Genomic DNA, 21,740 nt, shown 5'->3' with positions numbered 1-21,740 from the left:
GCTTGGAAAGCAGAGAAGAGGGAGGGGGAGAGTCTCAAGAGAAGTGAGACTTAAGCACAAAGAAAGAACACCAGAGTAACCATGGACCAGTCTTTGACCCTCATTACAACAGTTCCTGAGCTATAGCTAAAGAGGACAGACACGACCCTCCCAGGTGGCCCCAAGCAGAAGCCCCATCATGCTGGCATCTGTAAGAGAAGAAAGTGCTTGGCTTGCAAGGGAAGAGAAGGTGCCAAGAAATCTATGCAGGAGTGTTCACCGACCCTGCCTCTCCACCTTCCCTCCTTCTCTGCTCCTCCATCTTCAACTGGGAAAAGCCCACCATCCCCTTCAGAACTTCCGCCCATTCCCCCCAGCTCTTGCTCCCTTGCCACTTGCACGTGGCGGAGAATTTAGGTTGCTCTGAGTGTAATTAGCAGGTGCTAAGCACTTTCCACATTTCATAGTAAACATGTCAAAACACAAAACCCATTCATTCTTTCACACACACATGCCCCACCCTTCTCCTTTAAGACATGCTTTTCTCCGTTAGCTGCTCAGCCAAGGAGTGTTTTTCTTCAGCAAGAGCGTAAGTGGCATGAACACAGAGGCTGGCAGTTTCACAGTCCTTTTCAAATCCTCATCTGCCCTCCTGGTCATTCATCCATCTGCTTATTTGTTCATTCATCTGCTCACTGTGGGGCAGGCACCGACAGCGGTGCTGGGTTTTACCGGGGTCTCTCAACTACAAAGCTGGCATCAGGGAGTCCCTCCAGGGGACCCCATTACCACCCAGGACTCCGCCGAGGTGAAAGGGGACCGCGGAGCTCCGGAGGAATCGTGCATTTAATTTCCACCCTTTCTCTGGGGTCCTGCTGGGGTAATTCTTAACTGCCCAAGGCGGCAGCAGCCGGCTCCGCCCCCAGCAACCGCCCGTGAAGACGCTGGATTTCCAGTGGAGCCGTCTCCCTCCTTGCACACCTCAGACCCCGAGCCCCAGACCCAGTAAACGGGAAGCCGAGAGGGTGAGGCCGGCTGTTCAGGCCGGTCGCTCCCCGGAGCATCCCGGAGCCAGATGGCTTTTTCTCCAGCCTGGGCTCTGGGAAGCGGGCTTTGTTTTCGCAGCCAAACTGAGGGGCCGCTGGGTGAGCTGGGGAGCTGGGCGTGGCGGCGGCAGGGTGGACGGTGGGGCAGAGCTTTCCCGTCCGCGTTGTTTGTTTTAATCTAGGGTAATACAGGAATATAAAACCCCAAATTATTTTGAACTGCTGGCAGTGCAGTTTCAACCAGGAACTCACACGTGATGCTCTCCTCGCCTTCGCCCCCCAGTGTGTCTTCGGTGGGGGGCGAGGCGGAGGGGCCTTCTGGGCGCGTCTCCGTGTGAACGTGAACGTAACGAGCCCCACCTGGATCCCGTCAAAGCCAGCGATGCCAGCCGGCCCCTCCCAGCCTTCCTCTGTAAGCAGCCCACCTGGCGGCTGCCTGCGCCAGGCTTGGCCATCCCTCCGCCCCTCCCTCGGTCCTTCACTCCAGCACAGACTCGGCTCCGGGATCCCCGTGGCCAAAAGAGGGAAAGAAAATTATGCTTGGCCCTCAGGAAGAGCTCCTGGCTGTAGAAGAGAGATACAGAATCCAAATAATTTCAACGGAGGAAAAGGAGGTGAGGGTGTGCATACAGGAGTGTGCGGGGGCACCAAACAGTGGGGCTGGCGCGCACTCCGGAAGCTGCGCTGTCTCCCAGACTATTCAGCGACAGGAAAACAGGCCGAGAGGGGCGAGGCGACGTGCCCAAGGTCACCGAGCCAGCAGCAGCTCAGCACTCACGTGGAGGCCTTCTGGTTTCTCACGTTGGCCGTCTGCACGTTTCTGCCCAGGCTCCCCAGTCGTCAGTTCCCTCTTCCTCTCCCCCTCCTTCTCCTGAATCACTCAGCTTCTCAGAGAATTAATGCCCTCCCTTCTGCTATTAAATCTCCAAGTTTTTGCCCTCCCCAGGTGTCAGGCCCCCCGAGTGCCTGGGGCCCAGAAAAGCAGTTGCTAGAACCATTCCAAGGAGGCGGGCAGGCAGTGAGGAGTGGCGGCAGAGTCATTTTCATTAATTTATACCATTTCACAGCTCCTCCAATCTGCCTGCTCCCCGCTGGTCCTCCCCAGTCCTGACTGAGATTGCTGTTCTGTTTGTTTCTATTGTCTGAGAAATGAAGTGGTTCTGATTACACCCGCAGTCTCTTGTGCATGATTGCGTTTGGGCTGCCCAGGAGGAGGGAGGCCCCATCTGTATTCCTCTGCCACCGGCTTCTGGAAGAGGCCTGTGTGCTGCTGAGGAGCTGGACCAGGTGCCCCACCAGGTACCAGACCTCACCCCACCCCAGTGATCAGGTGTGAGCTGACGGGTGGAGGGAGAGCTGAGTCAAAGGGCGGGTTTCAGGGTGGACCCTCTCCTGTTGGCTTCCAAAGAAGGGGAGGGTGAGGGGAAGGAGAGGAAACTAACATTTCTGAGAGTGGAAGAGCAGAGCCAGTCAACAAACAACACCTACTCTGCACCAGACCCTGCTCCTAAGGCTGGGTGGGGACTCAGAAGTGAACATGGACACGAACTCCACTACATCTGGGAATCAACGTTTTTTGAGACATTTAGCAACTGGACCTGCACAGATACCAACCAGTCAGCTGCCTTGTAGCCCTGAGAAGAGGGTCTCAGAAACCCCCTACTGTTGCTGCCTTTTGGTGAGGTCAGAGGCGGAGTCCCAAGGGCACTGGGTGGTGGAGGCCCAGATAGCAGCTGCTCACCAGCCAGCACAGAGATTGCAGTATTACAGCAATACTGAATACCCACCACACACACAGAGGGTCGTGTCAGAGGGCTGGGGAGGGACTTTAGCAAACTGCCCATAATTAGTGGCAACAGCTCACAGTTGACTTTTGGGAGAAAGGGGCCCAAAGATTCTGCCTGGATCCTCCAAATTTCAACAGTGCATTCTGGAATGCGTACATGTACTTGTGTGTGTTCTTCCCCACCCCCCCTCACCTGAGGACATTTTTTTCATTGCTTTTAGAGAGAGAGAGAAGCATTGATTGGGCGCCTCCTGTATGCACCCAGACCGGGGATCCAACCTGCAACTTTTCCATTGCAGGACTGTGCTCCAACCAACTGAGCCATACTGGCCAGGGCTGTTCTTTTGATTAAAAATAAATGATATTCCCAACCCAGGTCAAAGAAAATGTAGAAACTGTATCTTTGCCCACACAACCCCTAAGAACCCCCCAGTCTGAGCCCTCTATCCTTGGGACACCAAAAGCTGTGCTGGATTTTACATGTCAAACTATAGTTTAGTCTCACAACTGCCCATAAGGTTCAAGCTATTCCCTCTGGCTAACAGATAAGAAAAACCAGGGGGGAGTTTTCTGAGCAGGAGCTAGAAGGGCACCTGTCTGGTACAAGAGAGGGCAGCTGATTGAACGAAGGGCTGCCTGTCTTCAAGGGGAGAAAGCCGCCTTTGGATGGAACAATGTTCTGATGCTTCAGTTGCCACCTGTCCTATTGCTGGATGGACTGAGGCTAAAGGCAGATCTGCAGAGGGACCAGCACAGGAGCTGGGAGTGGCTGGGACTGGCCTGGGATGGCCATGGAGTCATGAGAAAGGGGGTATAATTATGTAGAAGTGGGAATGGGGTAGGGAATACCTACCCCATTCCCACTCTAGAGAGAGTCTGGAGCAAATCTGGGTGGGGAAGTCAGGGACCTGCAGAGAGAGCTGGGGGTAGGCTGAGGTTTTACTCTCTACATGCCTCCAGAAAAGGTCCACATGCTATTTCCTTCTCTGCACTGGATCCCAGGTGCATGCTGGTGACCATTCACAAGAGTACACCCTGCCCTTGAAGGTGCCTGCTATGTCTAGGCTTGAATACTATCTGCTTCCACAGGTCTCCTGGTGGCTGGGCTCTTGTGATCCCTTCTTCAAGGCTGTGTGGTAATGACAGTAATAAGAAGGAAGGGCCAGCCAGGCAGAAGGCACCACCAAGGAAAAGAGCAGCGACGAGAACAAGCGTGTGTGGGAAAGGAATGGCAAGTTATACCACTGTCCACAGGACAGGGAGTTGTGGAAAGTGGAGGCTTAAATGGAAGTCTGGGGCCAAGTTGAAGGACCCATAGAGCCCTAGGACCAGAGTTGGGATATTTTATTTATTAGGCAATAAGGAGCCATAGAAGGTTTGGTAGCAGGGTAGAAGGTAAATCTGAGCTCCTAACTTGTGCCAGCCTCTTTTCTATACCCTTTATTTACCTTTAAGTATATTCTCTCTATATCTTTTAGCTAATCCTGAAAACAGCCTTGTAAGAAAAGTACTATTTCTGTTTTGCAGGTAATCATATTGAAGGTCAGAGGTGTCAAACAACATTTCCAAGGTCATAGAGTTCATAAATGACAGTTCGAGATTGTCACTGACTGGGTGGTTGGGAGAGTAGCTAGAAGCCTATTGTAACATTCTGGGTATGAATAGTAAAGTTAGCAAATGAAGCAAGTGGACATGTAACGGGAATGGATACTGCAGTCCTCAGAGTGGGGCCTAAGAACCCCCCAGTCTGAGCCCTCTATCCTTGGGACACCAAAAGCTGTGCTGGATTTTACATGGCCGATTAGGTATGAATGGAGTGGGAGGGAGAAGTCACACGGGACCCGTGTGGGGGAGGGGAATGCTAGAGAAATCGTAATCTTGCAGGGAGTTGGGAAGGAGGACTCAGTTTTCAGAAGATGGTCTTAACTATGATTTTAGAAATGTCGCAGAAGTATGGGAAGTGTCCTTTTTACTTCCCAGTTTGGCAGTACAGAAAGGCAAACTAGAACAGAAGCTTCTCCATTCTTTTTTAAAAAAATAATCTGTAGCAAAAAACATACATTTCATGATGCTTAATGTTGTGACATGTAATGTGCTCACGTCTTCCCCTATTCTATTCTTGTCCATTTTATGGTAGGGCAAAGGGTGGAAAAAGAGATGGCTGGTTGCACTTCAGTGATACAGTTGATTTCATGACCCTCAAATGGGGAATGGCCCAAAATCTGGACGAGACTTCACCAGAAGCAGGTGGAATGGATGTCGAACAGCCAGTCTTTACATTCACTGCACATGGACATCCACAAGGACAGAACCAAAAGAGGAAAACATACACAAGGAGGGAAGAATCAAGAGTGTCTCGTATGCAAAGGAATCAAGAAGGGAAGGCTTCTAAAAGGCCACCTGTTCTTAAATTAGGTCATCAGGGACCTCTCAAGGATTATTTTCAGTCACTGGTGGAGGTGGAGTGGGCACAGGGATACGAAAGACAGAGCACTGTGCCTTCAAGAGGTGTTGAAGATCTGAGCATGCCTGGATGCAGAGGAGAGAGCCAGGGAAGAAGTTATGCAGGGTTCATGAAGAGTGTGTATGAGTGCAGGAGGAGAGTGGCAATGGGTGGAGTGAGGTCCCTGTGGTGATGGCAGATGCTAGGGTGGGCCAGGACAGAGAGCACTTGTGTAGTCACTTTGGGAAGGAGTCAGACGAGAGAAAGGGAGAGACTAGGTAAAGACAGACACTTGCAGAAGTGAAGAGGGAGTATGCGGATGGAGTGCTGAGAATGAGGCAGGCACTTGATGAGAATGGGAAATGTTTGGATCCGCTGCCAGGAAGCATCAATACACAAAGAAATAAGAGACATCCTCAGTAGTTGGAGGTCCAGTCTAGATGATCTGCTCTGTGAAACCTGTGATTTGCTGGTTTCGGAGACCCCTGTTCTCTCCTCTCAGATACTTCCAGAACAGTGGCTCCCTTTCCTCCATCACCCAGAGGGGTCAAGGGATATTGCTGATTCCCTACTAAACAGCCAAAGAACATAAACCATTATGTCCTGATTTTTTTAAAAAAAGAATCTTGCCTGTGGGCTTTCCAAAATAAGCTCTTTCCTTTAGGTTTCTGAATCTACTTCCAATAAAGCTCTTGACAGCACAGCCTAGCCCATCTGGACCAATCAATCAGTCCTTATCATCAAGCAGTATTTTTCTCTCCTTCCCCTCCCTATGATTCACAACCCTGTCTGCACATTGAAATTGCATGAGGACAGTTAAAAATACTGATGGCTGGTCCCACCCCTAGAGGCTGACTTAAATGGTCTGGGTTTGTGGCTGGGCAACTGTAGGATGCCCCCAGTTAATTCTAATATGCCAGCTAAGGATGAGAACCCCTGAGCCCCTTGCTACTCAGTGTGATCTATGGACCAGAAGCACCAGCAATGACCTGGGTACCTGTAGAAATGCAGAACCTCAGGCTCTAGTCCAGACCCTGCAGTTCAACAAGGAGTCCGGGCAGTTCATATGCACGTTAAAGTCTGAAAGCTCCATGCTAGAAAACTAACATTATAAGCCCCCCCTTCTGTCCTCTAGAAAATCAAAGAGGAAGGCATCAGAGATCACACCTTGTTGATTCTAAGCAGCCTGGCAAAGACTTAATGGCTGCTTTCTCCTAGAGTGTGCAAACAGGTACCTGTCAGCCAATCAGTCAAGTGCTTCCCAACTTACAGCAAGCAGACACTGAGTATTGGGGACAGTTGTCCTGTGTTTAGCAGTCTATAGTATAGCTGGTTGGAGCATTCCTGTGGGATGACCAACTGTCCTAGTTTGTCTGGGACTGTCCCAATTTTAGCACTGGATGTCCCACATCTTGAAAAATTTGCCAGCCCCCCAGCAAACTGGAATGGTTGGCCACCCTATGTTAAATAACACTTAAAACTGATTTTACCCTTCCCTCCACACACACACATATACATATACACCATCAAAATAAGATCTTCTACTTCTTTAGCACCCAACATCCCAATAAACACATATAGTTAGAAGCTACAGTGTTTTCTGTGCATATAGTTAGTGCTTAGAGATGTTGGTTCCTTCACTTAACAAAAATCCATTCAGTGTCCCCAGTGTGTGGGCCCCTGTGCAAGGTGCTGGGAAACAGCACAAAGCAGGCATGACACTTGCCATCTCTAGGATTATAGTTTTGAGGGGAACACAGGGACAATGACAATGCAGTGAGATGAGTTCTTTAATCACCTGGATGACTGTAGGGACATACAGCAACTTACAGGAGCAGTGCCCAACCCATACATGGGGCCAGGGACTTCTGAAGAATGAGAGAAGTTAATGGAGTGAGACACAAAGTGTATACATGAGCGGGCAGAGAACTTCCCAAGCAGAGAGAATGGAGTTCTACAGGCTAGGATAAAAGAGAACGTGGTTCCTTTGAACTTGAAAGAAGGTCGATATCTCTAGGAAGATACAGTGGAAGGTGAAAAGTGAGGGCAGGCAATAATCAAGTCTGGAGAGGTAAGAGCAGGCTAGCCCATCAATGGCCTTGTAAAACAAGGTAAGGAACTGGGCACAGTCTGAAAGAAGCAGACCCACAGAAGAACTGAAAGCAATTTTAAGAACCTGACTTGAGTGAAGAGTCAGGTTCTTAAACTTTCTCTGACTCTACGATTCTGCAGAGAAAAGAATGGAGAAAATAAAAGTGAAAGCAGGGAGTCAAAGTAGAGGCTTAGTGATTCAAGGGAGAAATGAGGGGAACTTAGACTGACATGGTGGCTGTTTAGCTCCTGGGAAATAGCTGGATTGGAGAGATATTTAGAAATTTAAAAAAATGGAAGAATATGTTGACTGAAATATACCCATGATGAAGAAAGGGTGAAGAGAAACAAAAAGAGGAATTGAGGATTATGTCCATGTTTCTTCTTTTTAGCTTTTTGTTTCCAACTACTTCTAGACTTACAAAAAAATTGCAAAAAATAGTAGTTTCCATATATCCCTTCTTGAGTTTCTTCCAATGTTAACATCATACATATTCACCATACAACTGTCAGAACCAGGAAACTATGCTACAATACCATAACCAAACAAAAGATCCCATTCAAACTTAGACAGTTTTCCTACTAACATCTTTTTGTTGTTGTTGTTACAGGAGCCCACATTGCATTTTGATGTTATTTCTCCCTGGTCTACAGTCTGCAACAGTCCTTCAGTCTTTCTTGTTTTGCACAACTTTGACACTCCCAAAGACTATTGATCAGTTGTTTGCTGGATGTTCCTCAATTCTGGCCTGTCTGATGTTTTCAGATTTCTGCCCCTGACATTGAGAAGGTAAGCTCCTTGAGGGCAGGGATGCTGGCTGCTCACCAACAGATTCTCCATGCCATGGTCAGTAATGGACTCACTGTGTGTAGGTGCTCAGTGTGTTGGACAAATGACTGTGGGGTGGGGTGATGTGCCAGCCACTTAGATGGTTAAAAACATAAGTTTCATAGATCTGCCCTCCCCACTGTATTAGTCTCCTTGGCTGCCATATTGGGTAGCTTAAACTACAGAGATTTCTTTCTCACAGTTATGGAAGCTACAAGTCTGAGACTAGGGTGCCAGCATGGTTGGGTTCAAGTGAGAACTCTTTCTAGTTTGCAGGTGGCCACCCTCTTACTATGTCCTCACATGGCAGTGAGAGACCTGGCAAGCTCTCTGGTGTCTTTTCTTACGAGGATATAAATCCCATCATGAAGGTTCTACCCTCCAAACCTCATTGAAACCTAATTAGCTTCCCAAAGCCCCATCTCCAAATTATCATCATGTTGAGAGTTAGAGCTTCAACACAGGGATTTGGAGGGAAACCATTCCATACATAGCACCTCCCTTAGCAGAAAGAGGGGCATGTTGGGTAGAAGGGAAAAACTGCTTTTCTTTTTAGTGGATTCATAAAAGTATTCAAATATCTAACAGATTTTTATTTCATTAACTACACTACCTTTTTGAGCCCCTACAACTGCCAGGCCTGGTGGGTAATACAAAGGTGAACTGGACACATGGGACACAACCCCTTGAGCTTGTGTCTACTGGAGAGAAGAAGATGGGGTCAATGGCCATAGCAGAGCTCGCAGCCTGGGGTGAATAAGTGCTATGGAAGCACGGCCAGGATAAGATGAGTTGTGGGACGGGGAGGTGAACTGTGAGGTCAGGCTTGGAGGAGGATAGGGTTTGGGCTGGTAAAAGATGATGGGAAGATGTCTTGGGAGGAAGAAAGTGTTTTAATAGAAATTAAAATGCAGAGGGCCAAGGGTTTTGTGGGGAGTGGCAGGCAGTGGGGATTGGCTGGATCATCTGATGGGAGGTGGGAGTGATGAGGCTGGAGGCTGGGCGGAAAGGTTAGGTCCAAGTCCCAGCGGTCCTTGATTGTACTTTAAGTATCTGTTGATTGAGAATACAGTACTTATTAATAAGATGCTACACAAGTAAAAAATGCTTTAAATTTTTTTAAAGATTTTCTTTAGTTATTTTTAGAGAGGGGAAAGGGAGGGAGAAAGAAAGGGAGACAAACAGAGATGTGCAAAAAGAACATCAATCTGTTGCCTTTCGCAGGCCCCCAACCAGGGACCTGGCCCACAACCCAGTCATGTGCCCTGACTGGAAATTGAACTGGTGACCTTTTGCCTTGTGGTACAATGCCCAACCAATTGAGACACACCAGTCACAACAGACATCTGGATGCTTTTGATTTTGTTCATCTCAATGGCTTCCCCATGCAACTGGAAAATAGTATGCAGAGCTATAAGAGAATTTGTATTTAAGCTATCAGCAATGGATGGGTACATTTAGTTTAATCTACTCCCATGATATCTTGGCAGCTCCTTCTGAGGTTAGACCACAGTTATACTCACACTGAGGCAGAAATGCTCCAAAAAAGTTTGAAAAAAATGTTTGAAGACAATAGAAAGCTGGTGAGGTCCAATAACAACATCAATTGTGAACTTATTATATATTCATATTCCACACTATGCCAAGATTTTTGCATAATTATTATATCATTTGAGCCATTTGAGTCTCACAGCAACCTCTGAGACAGGTACTATTACTATCATTCCCATTCTACAATGGAGGAAATGAGGATTCCTAGTCTTAAGTGACTTGCCCAACGTCACACATCTGTATAGCAGCAACCCTGGGACTGGAAAGCAGTTCTACTTGGCTCCCATGTTCTTATCCACTGTACTAATTTTCGCCAAAAATATTTCTGATTCTTTGCTTTCACTGTTCCTATGCCTAGAACAGTCTTTGTTTCCTGTTTTCCAAGTTCTCATCCTGATCCATCTTTAAGGCCCAGTTCTAAGTCCATTCTTTCAGGGAGACTTACTCTATCAGCAGAGGTGGGAGTGGGGCTCATACCAGCCCCAGGTGTGGCTCCTCCACCTGATGTGGTATAAAAGTGGACAGCAGAACCAGAAGGAGCTGGACATTCCTGAGTACAACCTCCCCCTTTTATAAATGAGGAAATAGTAACAAAGCTATATCTTGAATGCTTTCTGTGGGTCAGGCAGTGTGTTATCTCATTAATTCTCACAACAGCACTGTTGAGGGAGAGACTTGTAGAGTTCACTCACACCTGGATTACTCTCTGTCCAGGCACCGAAGAGGATGACCCTCCCCAGCCCTATTGCCATTAGGCAGAATTCTGTTTTAGATCCAGCCAATGAGTTTTAGGCAAAAGTGATGTCATTCCTGAGCTGAAGTGCTTCATTGTTTATTCTCAGTGAGCTGTGAGGGAGCGAGCTGTGTACTGTCCGTGGTCCTATTCCGGGACTTTGGGGCTCTGGGGCTTCCCCAGGGTGGCCCTTGATTTGACTTTGCTCAGGAATACCTTCTGAACATAATTCAGGAGTGGGAATTGATGGTTTTATTAGCCAGAGAAATTAATACAAGCAGGGCAACAGGCATACCCACAGTTTATGGTATCTAACACAAGTAAAGTTTTATCTCTTCCATGGTACAGTCCTGTGTGGGTTAGGCTTTTCCATCTTGTGGCTATCCCACCTGAAACTCGTAGCTCTCAGATCACTGAAGTGGAACAGAGAGATAAAGAGGCATTCCTTCCTACCTCTGTCCTGAGGGACACATTGCCACTTCCTTCCTAGTCACATGGACCTGTGCCCTCCCTCCTCATCCAATGCCCACACTTCTGTTCTTTTTGTGCCCAGGAACCTCAAGTCTGGCAGAAGCATTTCTTCTTCCCATTGAGCTGTCTTCTCAAACTCCCGCCCCACATACTGTATTCCTAACGTGATCACCTGCTTCAGAATTGTCAAGCTAAATTGAAAATGCAGATTCTGGAGCACCACCCTGGGACTGAGACTCTGCATTTTTCCTCTTCCTAAAGCACATCTTGGTGCCCCATGAATGTTCCAGAACTATTATTGTGAAGTGTGCATCTCAGGTCAGAGTTACACACGCTTCAGTCATGTCTGCTTTTCAGTGTATTCACGTGCCATCTATATGCTATTATTTTCTTTATACTTAACATTTTTCTCTAAGTGGCTTGCATTTCTACTTCAATAAATTTATTTATAAAGGAGATTTTTTTTGCCAGTACCATAAGTAAAAAACTGGAATCATTGAAAAAGAAAAAATAGACAAGTACTCCCATATCATAGAATATTATTCAGAGCTAAAGAAAAAATGTGCTATCAAGCCATGAAAAGACATGGAGGAAGTATAAATGTCTATTACTAAGTGAAAGAAGCCAATCTGAAAAGGCTGCGTACTGTGTGATTCTAACTACACGACAGTCTGGAAAAGCCTGGGCTGTATTGCCAAGAGTTCTAGGTCAGAGCAGAAGGATGAATGGATGGATTTTGAAGGCAGTGAAACTACTCTGTATGATACTGTATATAATGATAGACCCAGGTCATCATGCATTTGTCAAAACCCTTAGCATATACAACACCAAGAGTGAACCCCAATGTAAACTGTGGACTTTGGGTGATAATGTGTCAGTGGAGTTCACCCCTTGTGATGAATGCACCACTCTGGAGCAGGATGTTGACAGTTGGGGAGGGGGTGGGAGGAGCCAGGGGCAGGTGAGTATATGGGAACTCTGTACTTTCAGTTTAGTTTCGCTTTGATCCTAAAACTGCTCTAAAACAATAAAGTCTATTAATTTAAAAAAAGATAAACACACAAACACAAACAAAACAAGATTAACAGATTCTGGCTAGATATTACTGTGCATCCGAAGACTCCGAGCCTGATGCCTGCTCTCTTTGTTTACTAAGGAGAGTGACAAGTGTTAGAAAGGTGCTAAAGACTTATTATCACTCCGATGAAATTTATTTCCATCCTGGACATAATCATAAGGCATGAGAGCAAACTGAAAAGAACAATGTTCTCACTTGAGAACCAACGTTATTTAACATGTCTGGGGTATCCAACCCATTCCAGGCTTTCAGAAACACCCATCTAGGGATGGGCCTGAATGCAAACATCTTGCTGTCACATTGTGAGCAAGTGTTTTTTTCTGCCACTTCATCTACCTGTTCCTCCTGGTGCAGAGTCTGCTCCTGCCCTCTAGGGACTCAGAGCCCAGGAAAGTGTCTTTCTGCACAGTTCCTGCCAAGAAGAGAGTGCCACTTAATAAAGACCTGTCAAGAACATGTGGTGATGGAGATGGATAAAGACAACTAGGTATGTAGGGAATGAGGGACCTAGGCAGGAGAGGACAGAGGTTCAGCTGAGTCCTTAGTACAGACAAAAAAGTCTGCTGAATAGAGACAGTGAACCTAAATGTGCATCTCTGATGTCAGACACAAAAACAGCTAGGGCTTTACTGTGGATGAAGCACAGCCTTCCTTATAATGTCTGATTTCTTAAGGCTTTAGTAAGAGAGGGCAGTAGGAAAGGCAGGAACGGGATCTAGGGCCCACTCCAGGCCTCTAAGCCCCACTTAGACAATGGGATAAACATCAGTCCCATTGAATGAACAGCTGCCGTGCACCTAGACCTTTCACAAAGCATGTCTGTACCTTACAACAAGCGTGCAAGCTCAGGATGTTATTCCTGTTTCGTAAACAAGGCAATCTAGGACTAAGGGGTTTAAACAAGCTGCCCGAAATCACCCAGCTGGGAAGGGCCCACACTGGGATTTAAATCCATTCTTTTCTGACTTTAAAGCCTTCCCATCATCCTGCAATAGAATAAGCAAAGCTCTGCTCTTGGCCACATGGCCTCCAGTCAGGATAATGATCACTGTGATTACTAGGACAATAATCATCACTACTTGTCCTTATAGAATCAGAAAATGAGGCTGGACAGGGTAGAAGGGGTCTCAGTGATTATCCATATCTCTTTGCCTGGCACTTTAATTTACACACACACATGCACACACAAATATATCTTCTCCCGTGTGTGCACTAGAGGCTAAACATAGCACTATCAGTCTGGAGTGATCACGGGCCAGGAGGGAGGGGAAAGGATCAACAAATATTCAGCCCCTACTGTATGCAGAGCCCTGTGCTAGCTGTCAAGGTAGCTTTAAGAGGCTTCTTTTGGAGAAACCGATGTTGATTTTCTTCAACCACATCCAAAGTAACCTTTGCATAAAAAAGGAAACTGATTTGATCTATGCTCTTCAATGTCTCTGAGCATGAGTCCTGGAGAGAGCCTCATGGGAGTGATGAGCTGGATCCAAGATTGAGGCCAGTGTGTCCCCTTTGTGGGCCTGGATCACAGAGTAGGACAAAGCCCATATCTATAGATCCCCTCTTTTTTTCTGACAGTTTGCACCTACTTGAAACTCAAATTGTAACTTACTCCATTTTGCCTATCTGGTCATGAGGCAGGCATCCCGTGTGCACCCCAATTTTACTTTTTGCATACGCAGAGGGTGGCATCACATGTATACTAAACACAGTTGTACAGGTAGACTCTGTCTTGCCTCTGATACATCTCAGAGAGGAATGTTGTGCAGCTCAGGCCACACAGTATTCACTGGCCAGCTCCTTTCTAACCGGGCTCACTTCCAAGTTGGCTTCCTTCCCAGCAAACAAGAAGCAGCTCACTCATTCCCGCATTCCTTCTAGTATCTTCTCCCCCTCAAACCTACTCTCCCTCCCCCAATTCAGAGGCCACAGCTGGGCTTCTTCAACATACCAGCTGGAAAAGTGAGAAGGGCAGGGTGTGAGGAGAGAGAAAGATTGAGATTTCCAATATCTCTCCTTTCTTCTTTTGAAAATGCATATTTCACACCTGCCCTACCAGCTTTATTAAGTAACTCTGTATGGGGGACTCAGCTAGAAGCCACACCCAATAAATGAGCCAACGCACCACAAGGAGAGTCAGTCTGGTAAGTGAAGAAGGATTATTCCAAGATGCACACTGTTAGAGGATCTACAAACAACTAAGATGGGAATCATTCCACAACTGTCAAGACACCAGGTGTCTCCCCTACTCCAATCTCTGATTTGGTCTGTGGAAGTGAGACTGATGCACTCAATGTTTTATCTGTGTGTCTGCATGCATATATGTGTGCATAATAGATAGCTAAATATGGGAAATAGCCAGGAACTCAATGGCGGGGTTTGAAAATTCTTACATCATCTCCTAATAAAGAACCATAACACTGGTAAGAATTCAGAGTGAGCAACGGGTCCTCAGAGCTTCCATATTAAACAGGGACAGGACTGGCTGTAGCAGGCACAGGGAAAAACCCAGATGGGAAAATGAAAAGAGCTTGCTCATGACTCTAGGGATAGGGTCACTGGGCTTCCCCTTTTCTGGGATGTTGTGCATCGTTAGGTCCATGATGGTATCTTTTGACTATTTTTCATGAAATCCTTGCTCTTCTACTGTGGTATGTGCATGGTATAAATTCATGATTGCAGCAATCATGTCATTGCCAACAACTTGGAATTTCTATGAATACAGGATGAAGACTGTTCTTTGTGATCTTTGCTGAAGACACTGGCTCATCTCTTTCTTCTTGGATTAACATTTTCTCTGGACTTCCCAAGCCATGTCATTGTAATGAACCCCAAATCTCAAGCTCAGAAGGGATCTTGAAGGTCACTAGTTCAAGTCATTCATTTGAGCCCACTTCTAAAGCAGCCTGTACTATCTTGGGACAGCTTCATTAAAAAGCGCTTTCTAATATTAAAACCCAAGTTATATTTTCTAGAGATTCCATCGCTAGCTAAGGCACTGCTCTTGGACATCTCACAGAGCAGATCTGTCCCTTTTATGCACAGCATACATCCGGCCTTTGATACCAGTAAGTACTTTTCTCCCTTCTAGTCTTTTCTCCCCAGTCCCCCCTCCTGTGGTTTCCCCACTGGATGAGCTCTAGGCAGCAGTCTCCAACCTTTTTGGCAACAGGGAGCAGTTGCCATGGAAGGGTGGGGTAGGTGATGGTTTCAGGGTGATTCAAGCACATTACATTCAAGCTCACCTCCTGCTGTGTGGTCCAGTTCTTAACAGGCCCCAAGTGGTACTGATCTGTGGCCCGAAGGTTGGGGACCCATGCTCTAGAGGCTCATTCATTCAACAAACACTTTAGAGTATGAAACAGGTGCAAGGCAGTGGATTGGGAGCTGATGACCCAATGATGAGTAAATACACAACTCATTGCTTCCAGAGCTTTTACAGCCCCTCTGCAGTGCCTCCCTGAGGCCCAGGCAAAAGGGTCCCATGCTATAGAGGACCCTACTCTGGCCCTTTTTCAGCTGCACCCTGCCCAGAGGGTGAGGAGTCTGCAGAGTCAAGGAGATGTGCCACTCTGGAATTTCAGCCTTCTGTGCCATGAGTTTGCTCCCAGAACCCTCAGGTTTATTTTCTTTAAATCAAATGGGACAGGGACAAGGAGCAGCATGGACAGAGCTTGGACAAGCCAGCTGGAGTGTCTACATGCCTATTGACAAGGCTCCTCATGGTGCAGGATGGAGACAGCAGTGGAAAGGGAATCAGAGTGGCCAGTAGTCCAAGGGCCAGATATCCCCACTTGGCTGGCACAGAATTAAGAAGAATCTACTAATTTTTTAATTTTATTTATTTATTTTTAGAGAGAGAGAAAGGGAGGGAGAAGAGAGGAAGAGAAACATCAATGTGTGGTTGCCTTTCAAGCATGCCACACTGGGGACCTGGCCAGCAATCCAGGCATGTGCCCTGGGAATCAAACCAGCGACGCTTTGGTTCACAGGCTAACACTCAATCCACTGAGCCACACTAGTCAGGGCTACAGTTCTAAATTCAAACCTGTCTTCCAGAATGTTCTGCAGGTATATTTGCAAGAATAGAAGGATAAAATGCATTTTGTTTCACGGTTCACTTGCTGGATTTATCACTTTTAAATATCTTGGCCTGTGCCATGTGATCCTCTGTACTCTTGCCTGGGGTTCCATGCACGTTAGCGATAGATCTGATCTTTATGGAGACAGATATTAATTAAATAAGCAAGCAAAGAAATGTAAAACTGAACCACAGCGCTAAGAAAATAGTGCACTTTTGGCTCTCTTCTAAACTGCTCTGTCTCATCTCCATTCCCAAGATTCTAATTGCATCTTGGGGCCTCCAGCTTTGCTTAAGCTCTGCAAAGCCCTCCTATTACTCCCCAAGAATCCAAAACACTGACTAAAATATTCCATTCTAGCCCTGACTGGTGAGGGTCCAGTTGGTTGGGTGTTGTCCCATAGAGCAGAAGGCGATATAGGCTTGATGCTGGGCCAGGCCACATGCCTGGGTTGTGGGCTAGTCCCCTGTTGGGACACTTACAAGGGGCAACTAACTGGTCGATATTTCTTTCCCACATCAGTGTTTCTCTCCATCTCTTCCCCTTTCTTTAAGAATAAATAAATAAATGTTTTAAAAAATATTCCACACTACTCTTGCACTTTCTGAACACGGAGCTCCAGGGAAGCAGACCCCAGGAAGAATAAGAGGTAGACGAAGCCTCTTAATCTCTTTCAGACTCATTTCCTACTTTCCATTAAGTTCAGAACAGGTGCCCTGCCACTACTACTGCCATGTGGGTTTTATCTTTGTACCCACCTCCAGGTGCTCCAAAACAGTCCTACCTCTTTGTCAAGCTACCCTTGTGTCTCACCTCTTTTCTGCTTCTGGCTTCCTAAACTCAGCCCTAAGTCTATTTCATCTCACTTGGTCTTCAGCAGCCACAGAGAAGAAGCCTTGTCTGACTAATTGGAGAAAAGGTGGCAAATTCTCCCACCTGCCTCTCTGAATAGGCACCCCACACACTAGCTGCTTTTAAACATGCATCCCTTCTTGTACCCGGTATTACTGTAATTCACCTGCGACTCACTGTCTTTGTGTTCTTGATCTCTATCAGCCTCTGTGATGTCTGGGCTGGATTGTCAAACTCTCAGAGGGCAGGGCCACATCAGCCCTGTGTCTTTAGACCCTGCCCAGCAGGACAGCAGGCATAGGTGGGCACTTTGTAGACACTTTTGATGGAGGAACCAGGCCAGCACTGAGCGCATTGTGAACTCACGGAAAACAACCTCCAGACACAGACAGCGATCACAGCAGACCTCCTGCCAGACTGGGAGCCAGGGCACATTTTTCATTTTAAGTGAGGCAAGGGGAGCATCTTCATGCTACTGAGATGATAACGACGACAACAGCAACAACACACTGCGATGGCACTGTTTTAACTGTGTTGACTCATCTGATTCTCAGAATGACCTTATGAATTGGAACTATCATTGTTATCCCAATTTTACAAATGAGGTTCCCAAGTCACAGAGAGGCTATGCCATGTGTTCAGACCTCAAACTGGAGCCACCTGGCTTTAGACACGCCAGCTTACCCACCAAGGTGCATGGTCCCTCAAAGTGAACTAGAAATGGAGAATGAAGGGTTGGTGACTGGGCTCTTGTCTCAGACTCTCATGGGTCCTTGACCCCTGTCCCACCTGAATGAATGGCGGAGAGGAGGAAAGTGGGTACTCAATTGGCTTTCCAGCATTAAGCCATGCTGTCTCTCAGCATTGGTTCATACCTGTCCCTATCCATCCTCCTGTCCTCTCTTCTGTTTCTCAGACATGCTCAGCTTGTTCATACCGAGGCTTTTGAACCTTCCTCCACCTAGAATACGCTTCCCAGAACTTTGCCTCAGGGGGTCCTCCTCATGGTGTAGGTGTCTGCTCAGAGGGCACATTCGTAGGAAGACTGTTCCCGATCACTGTATCTAATGTAGCTGCATCTTTTGCAAGTCCTCCCTTTCATTCTTGTCTAACTCATTTTCCTCTTGTTCTTATCGGTTTGGTCCACTCCCGGACACTCCACACCTGGAACAGCATCTGGCAGGCTATAGACACCCAGCCCATGTGTATTAAATGCATGTATGAATGAATGACACAAAGTCCTTTAAAAATATGTGGTACTAGCTAGATCCTTCAGTTGCCCCTCATTACATACATTATAAGTCCCTGTCAAGAAGATACCACATCTTCATTCTCGGCAGTCTTTAGCCTTTAGAATGGTGGCACATGACTGGGGAGCTGTTCAGTTCCTTTGTTGGGGCAGAAAAAAAAAGACTAAAACATTCAGCCTTGAAATTACAGATGATCTGCACTCCTTTCAGGGCCACTTGTGGACAATTGCTTTCTCCCTGAACAGAAACTGAGATACCAAAATCTCAGCTTCTCTCTCCACGCTCTCTCTCTCTCTTCCTCTTTCTCTTCTCAAGAAAGTTTTTCTCATCTCTTTTCCCTTTGTCTCCCTTCCTCACTGAAATGCTGTGGAGAAAGATGAACAAGAAGTGGGAAAATGTGTTCCCCACATCTAATCCACATGACTCTTAATACTTCTTTAACACAGCCTCATTTTAATCTCCTGGTTCCTGCACAGATAAAGCAAATCCCCAAGATATAAGAATCATATGCAGGAACTACTTGATCTGATCCCATGTTAATGCCAACATGATATCCTATTTCTCCCACATAACAATAGAGCCCATTTCTTTCTTGGTGTTAGCTTTTTTAGTCAATGTTTTCTTTATGACACATGATAAACATAATAAACAAGAAAGAAAAGCTCCTAATCTCTGACCCAATCCTGCAGCACGTGAAGGTGTTTCACAATATTCTTATGATCTCATTTTTTTCTTTTCTCAACAAAATACTGCTTTTTCATGAGCAAGATACATTCTATTATCTATTAATTCCTCTCAAGGCATTTTCGTGTTTATTATCTCCTGGGTCTTCCCTACACACATAAGAAAAGGGGGGGGGGACTGAAAAAGGTATCTTCGAATCACAGAAGTTGGGAAAGGGGCCCAGAGGCATAAAGCAATATGAAGTTCACACAGCAGGTGAAATACCATTCAAAACAGGCTCCAAGTCTTGCAGTTCTCTATGGACAAGAGTGCTCTTATCAAAAGCCACACTCCCAGCAGCCCTTATGACACACAGATCTGAGCAAGCCCATATGGGAGAAGAAAGAAATAGCTTAAGAAGTTAAGAAACTAAATAATTCCTTTTTTTGGAATAGATGAGGCTCCTGACTGGGGCAAGATCCTGACCAGGTGTATCCCAAAGTGAGGCATCCCTCCTGCTCAGCCGAGCCACTCTGCCTTGTGTCTCCTGGAGTCCTAGCACTGGAAGTGAGGAGAAGGGCTGAAAGAAAGGCACTGAGCAGGAATCCTGGACCTGCTCCCTTAACAGGAGACCTCAACTCTGGGCAATACTTCATTTGGGACTTCAGGCAGTCATCATAAGAAGGCAGAATCTAGCTCTCCCAAGTCTCAGAGATATTTACTTACTCCGAGATCTACATCACCTCCTCTCATAATGCCCAGGCTGTGGCCCCAGTCATCACTTGTCCCTGAAGTGCTTTCTCCATTCAGAGCAAAGAAAAAATGAGTGAAAATGTCAGCTAAGCCTGCCTCTCAGAAGGCAAGCCCTCAACAAGAATCAGGACCACTCAGGAACACCAGCATGGCATTCTAATGCTTTGCATTTGTTCAGGGAGCACCCAGAAGTCTTCCCTCCACTTCTTGGAAATCAGTGAAGAAGCAGCCGATGTGGCCACATAATTCTGCCCTGGGTACAAGTGAGTATTCTTTCTCCAGCATGACTAACTAGATCAGATTTTCAGATCTGGGATTCTGTGGAAAATGTTGCCACAATGTGACTCTAGAGGAGTGTGCATGTGCTATCCAGCACTGCGAACACTAGATTGGAAGTGGAGTTCAAAGAGGGTGGGGTAAGTACATCTGTGAAAATATGAATGAATGGGGTAGTGAGACCCCCTCAGACTTGGGAAGACTCTGGTCCATGAGGTACTTGCCATCCCTTATCCTGGATGGGGAGAGTTGACGGGACCATCTAAGTTGATGTGCTTCAGGCCTGAGAAGAGGAATCGATATGACAAGATTTCCTACTAGCTTCTTTATTTACCTTAAACTCACTCCCACCCCATTACCCACCTGCTTTCAACCTAGGAAAAATTTGAATCTGGCAAAAAGTGTCTTAACAAGCTGTAGTCTTCTCAGACCTAGAATCCCTCTCTCATTTCTCTGCAGTGACTAAAACACACTGCTGAGAATACAATATCATATGGAAGGGGGTAGTCTCTAAATGAAAGATCAGGCACAGGCTTGTTGGGTTTTTAGACTATGAGAACAGGGAAAGAGGGCAAGATCTCTACACACTTTCATGGAGGGAAGAAGTTTGAATGTGGAACTGAAGGTAGGCCAGAGAAAATGTCACTAACAACGTATCAGATAAAAGGATATCTTCACAACATGTATGAATGGACCACCAAGTTCCTTCATTTCATTGCTTCTGATTTCTGGATCTTCTATTTTGAGGACACTTATAGAATTTTTGCATGAAACTGAAGACACTAGCATTGGAAGGAAAATGCAAAAACTGAGCTACAACTGAGCCACCAAACAGGCTGCACCAGGAACCAGACACCTTTTGGGAAAACTTAACCAGAAGAAACATCATTGAGGAGCCCTTAAAACCTACAGTCCTCACATTAGACATGACATGGTGGTTCCCCAGGGCCAGGAGGAAGCAGCAGTCTGCAAGATCTGGAGATATCACAAGGAAACAGGAAGGGGGAAAAGTGGTCTCACCTGTTCTGGCCCCTGGAAGCAGATACGGCACAGCGGGGTCCTCATGCCACTGTCCAGACTGCTGCCCAGTGAGTAGCGATCCTCAGCCTTCCCCTTACAGAAGTCATCTGAGGAGGCACTGCTGAGCAGCGAGGCAGGTGGCTCTGTGGCTGGGCCACCCCAGTCATCTTCCACAGAAGACAGTGGCAAAAGTGGTGGAGGTGGCAGAGGAGGGGTCTCCCTGCCCACCCCTTCTCGAGGACCCCTCCAGCCTGTCCACCCTCCGGCACCCAGAGCCGGAAGGGTGTTGTTGTTGGCTGTCAAACCAGGGGCCTGGGGGTCGCCGTGCATGGGCAGGGGCGCTGGAGGGGGGCGCCGCAGTAGGAAAACCTTCAGGTCATTGAAGAGCATGCGGCAGCGGCACTTGAGGAGACCCTGGTGGCGCAACATCTGGGGAGCCGGGGTGCACAGTCCACAGCGGTACCAGGCACAGCAGTAGCAGCAGCACCACCACCAGAGCAGCCCGCTCAGGGGCATCAGCATGTGCCCAGTGGAAGCAGAGAACCCGGGAGAGGCAGCTGGAGTCTTTGCAGAAGATAGAATGATTTTGAGGGGCCCACAGCGTAGCTGTGTTATGCAGGAGTCTGCTTTCTCACTGGCTCCTCTAATACCCCCTCCAAGTAGCAAATAAATTACCCTCAGGACTTATGACTGCGAGTCACTGATTCTGAACTTTACCTGGAAAATCCAACAACAAAAAAAGTTTTTCTTGCCCTCCACACCTACCTCACCCCAACCTTAGGCTTTGCTCAGGGTGCTTCCTCTGTGCTTTTGACCTGAGGGCACTGGTAGGGGCAG

At 46.9% G+C, this 21,740-nt stretch overlaps 1 protein-coding gene across 1 annotated transcript in view; it reads right to left on the bottom strand.

Moving 5' to 3' along the window:
- MARCHF4 (membrane associated ring-CH-type finger 4) overlaps window positions 1-21,445 on the bottom strand; it is an 87,614-nt gene extending 66,169 nt beyond the window's left edge. Inside the window, exon 1 of the mRNA XM_053662457.1 lies at window positions 20,904-21,445. Within this exon, the coding sequence (XP_053518432.1) occupies window positions 20,904-21,425 (522 nt within the window). The 5' untranslated portion in view covers window positions 21,426-21,445. The remainder of the gene's footprint in view (window positions 1-20,903) is intronic.
- Window positions 21,446-21,740: the final 295 nt, after the last annotated feature.

Source organism: Artibeus jamaicensis, unplaced genomic scaffold (genome assembly GCF_021234435.1).
Source record: "Artibeus jamaicensis isolate MK-2021 breed Jamaican fruit bat unplaced genomic scaffold, CSHL_Jam_final contig_1015, whole genome shotgun sequence".
In the NCBI taxonomy this organism is placed as follows: domain Eukaryota; kingdom Metazoa; phylum Chordata; class Mammalia; order Chiroptera; family Phyllostomidae; genus Artibeus; species Artibeus jamaicensis.
This window is presented reverse-complemented; position numbering and strand designations above follow the sequence as displayed.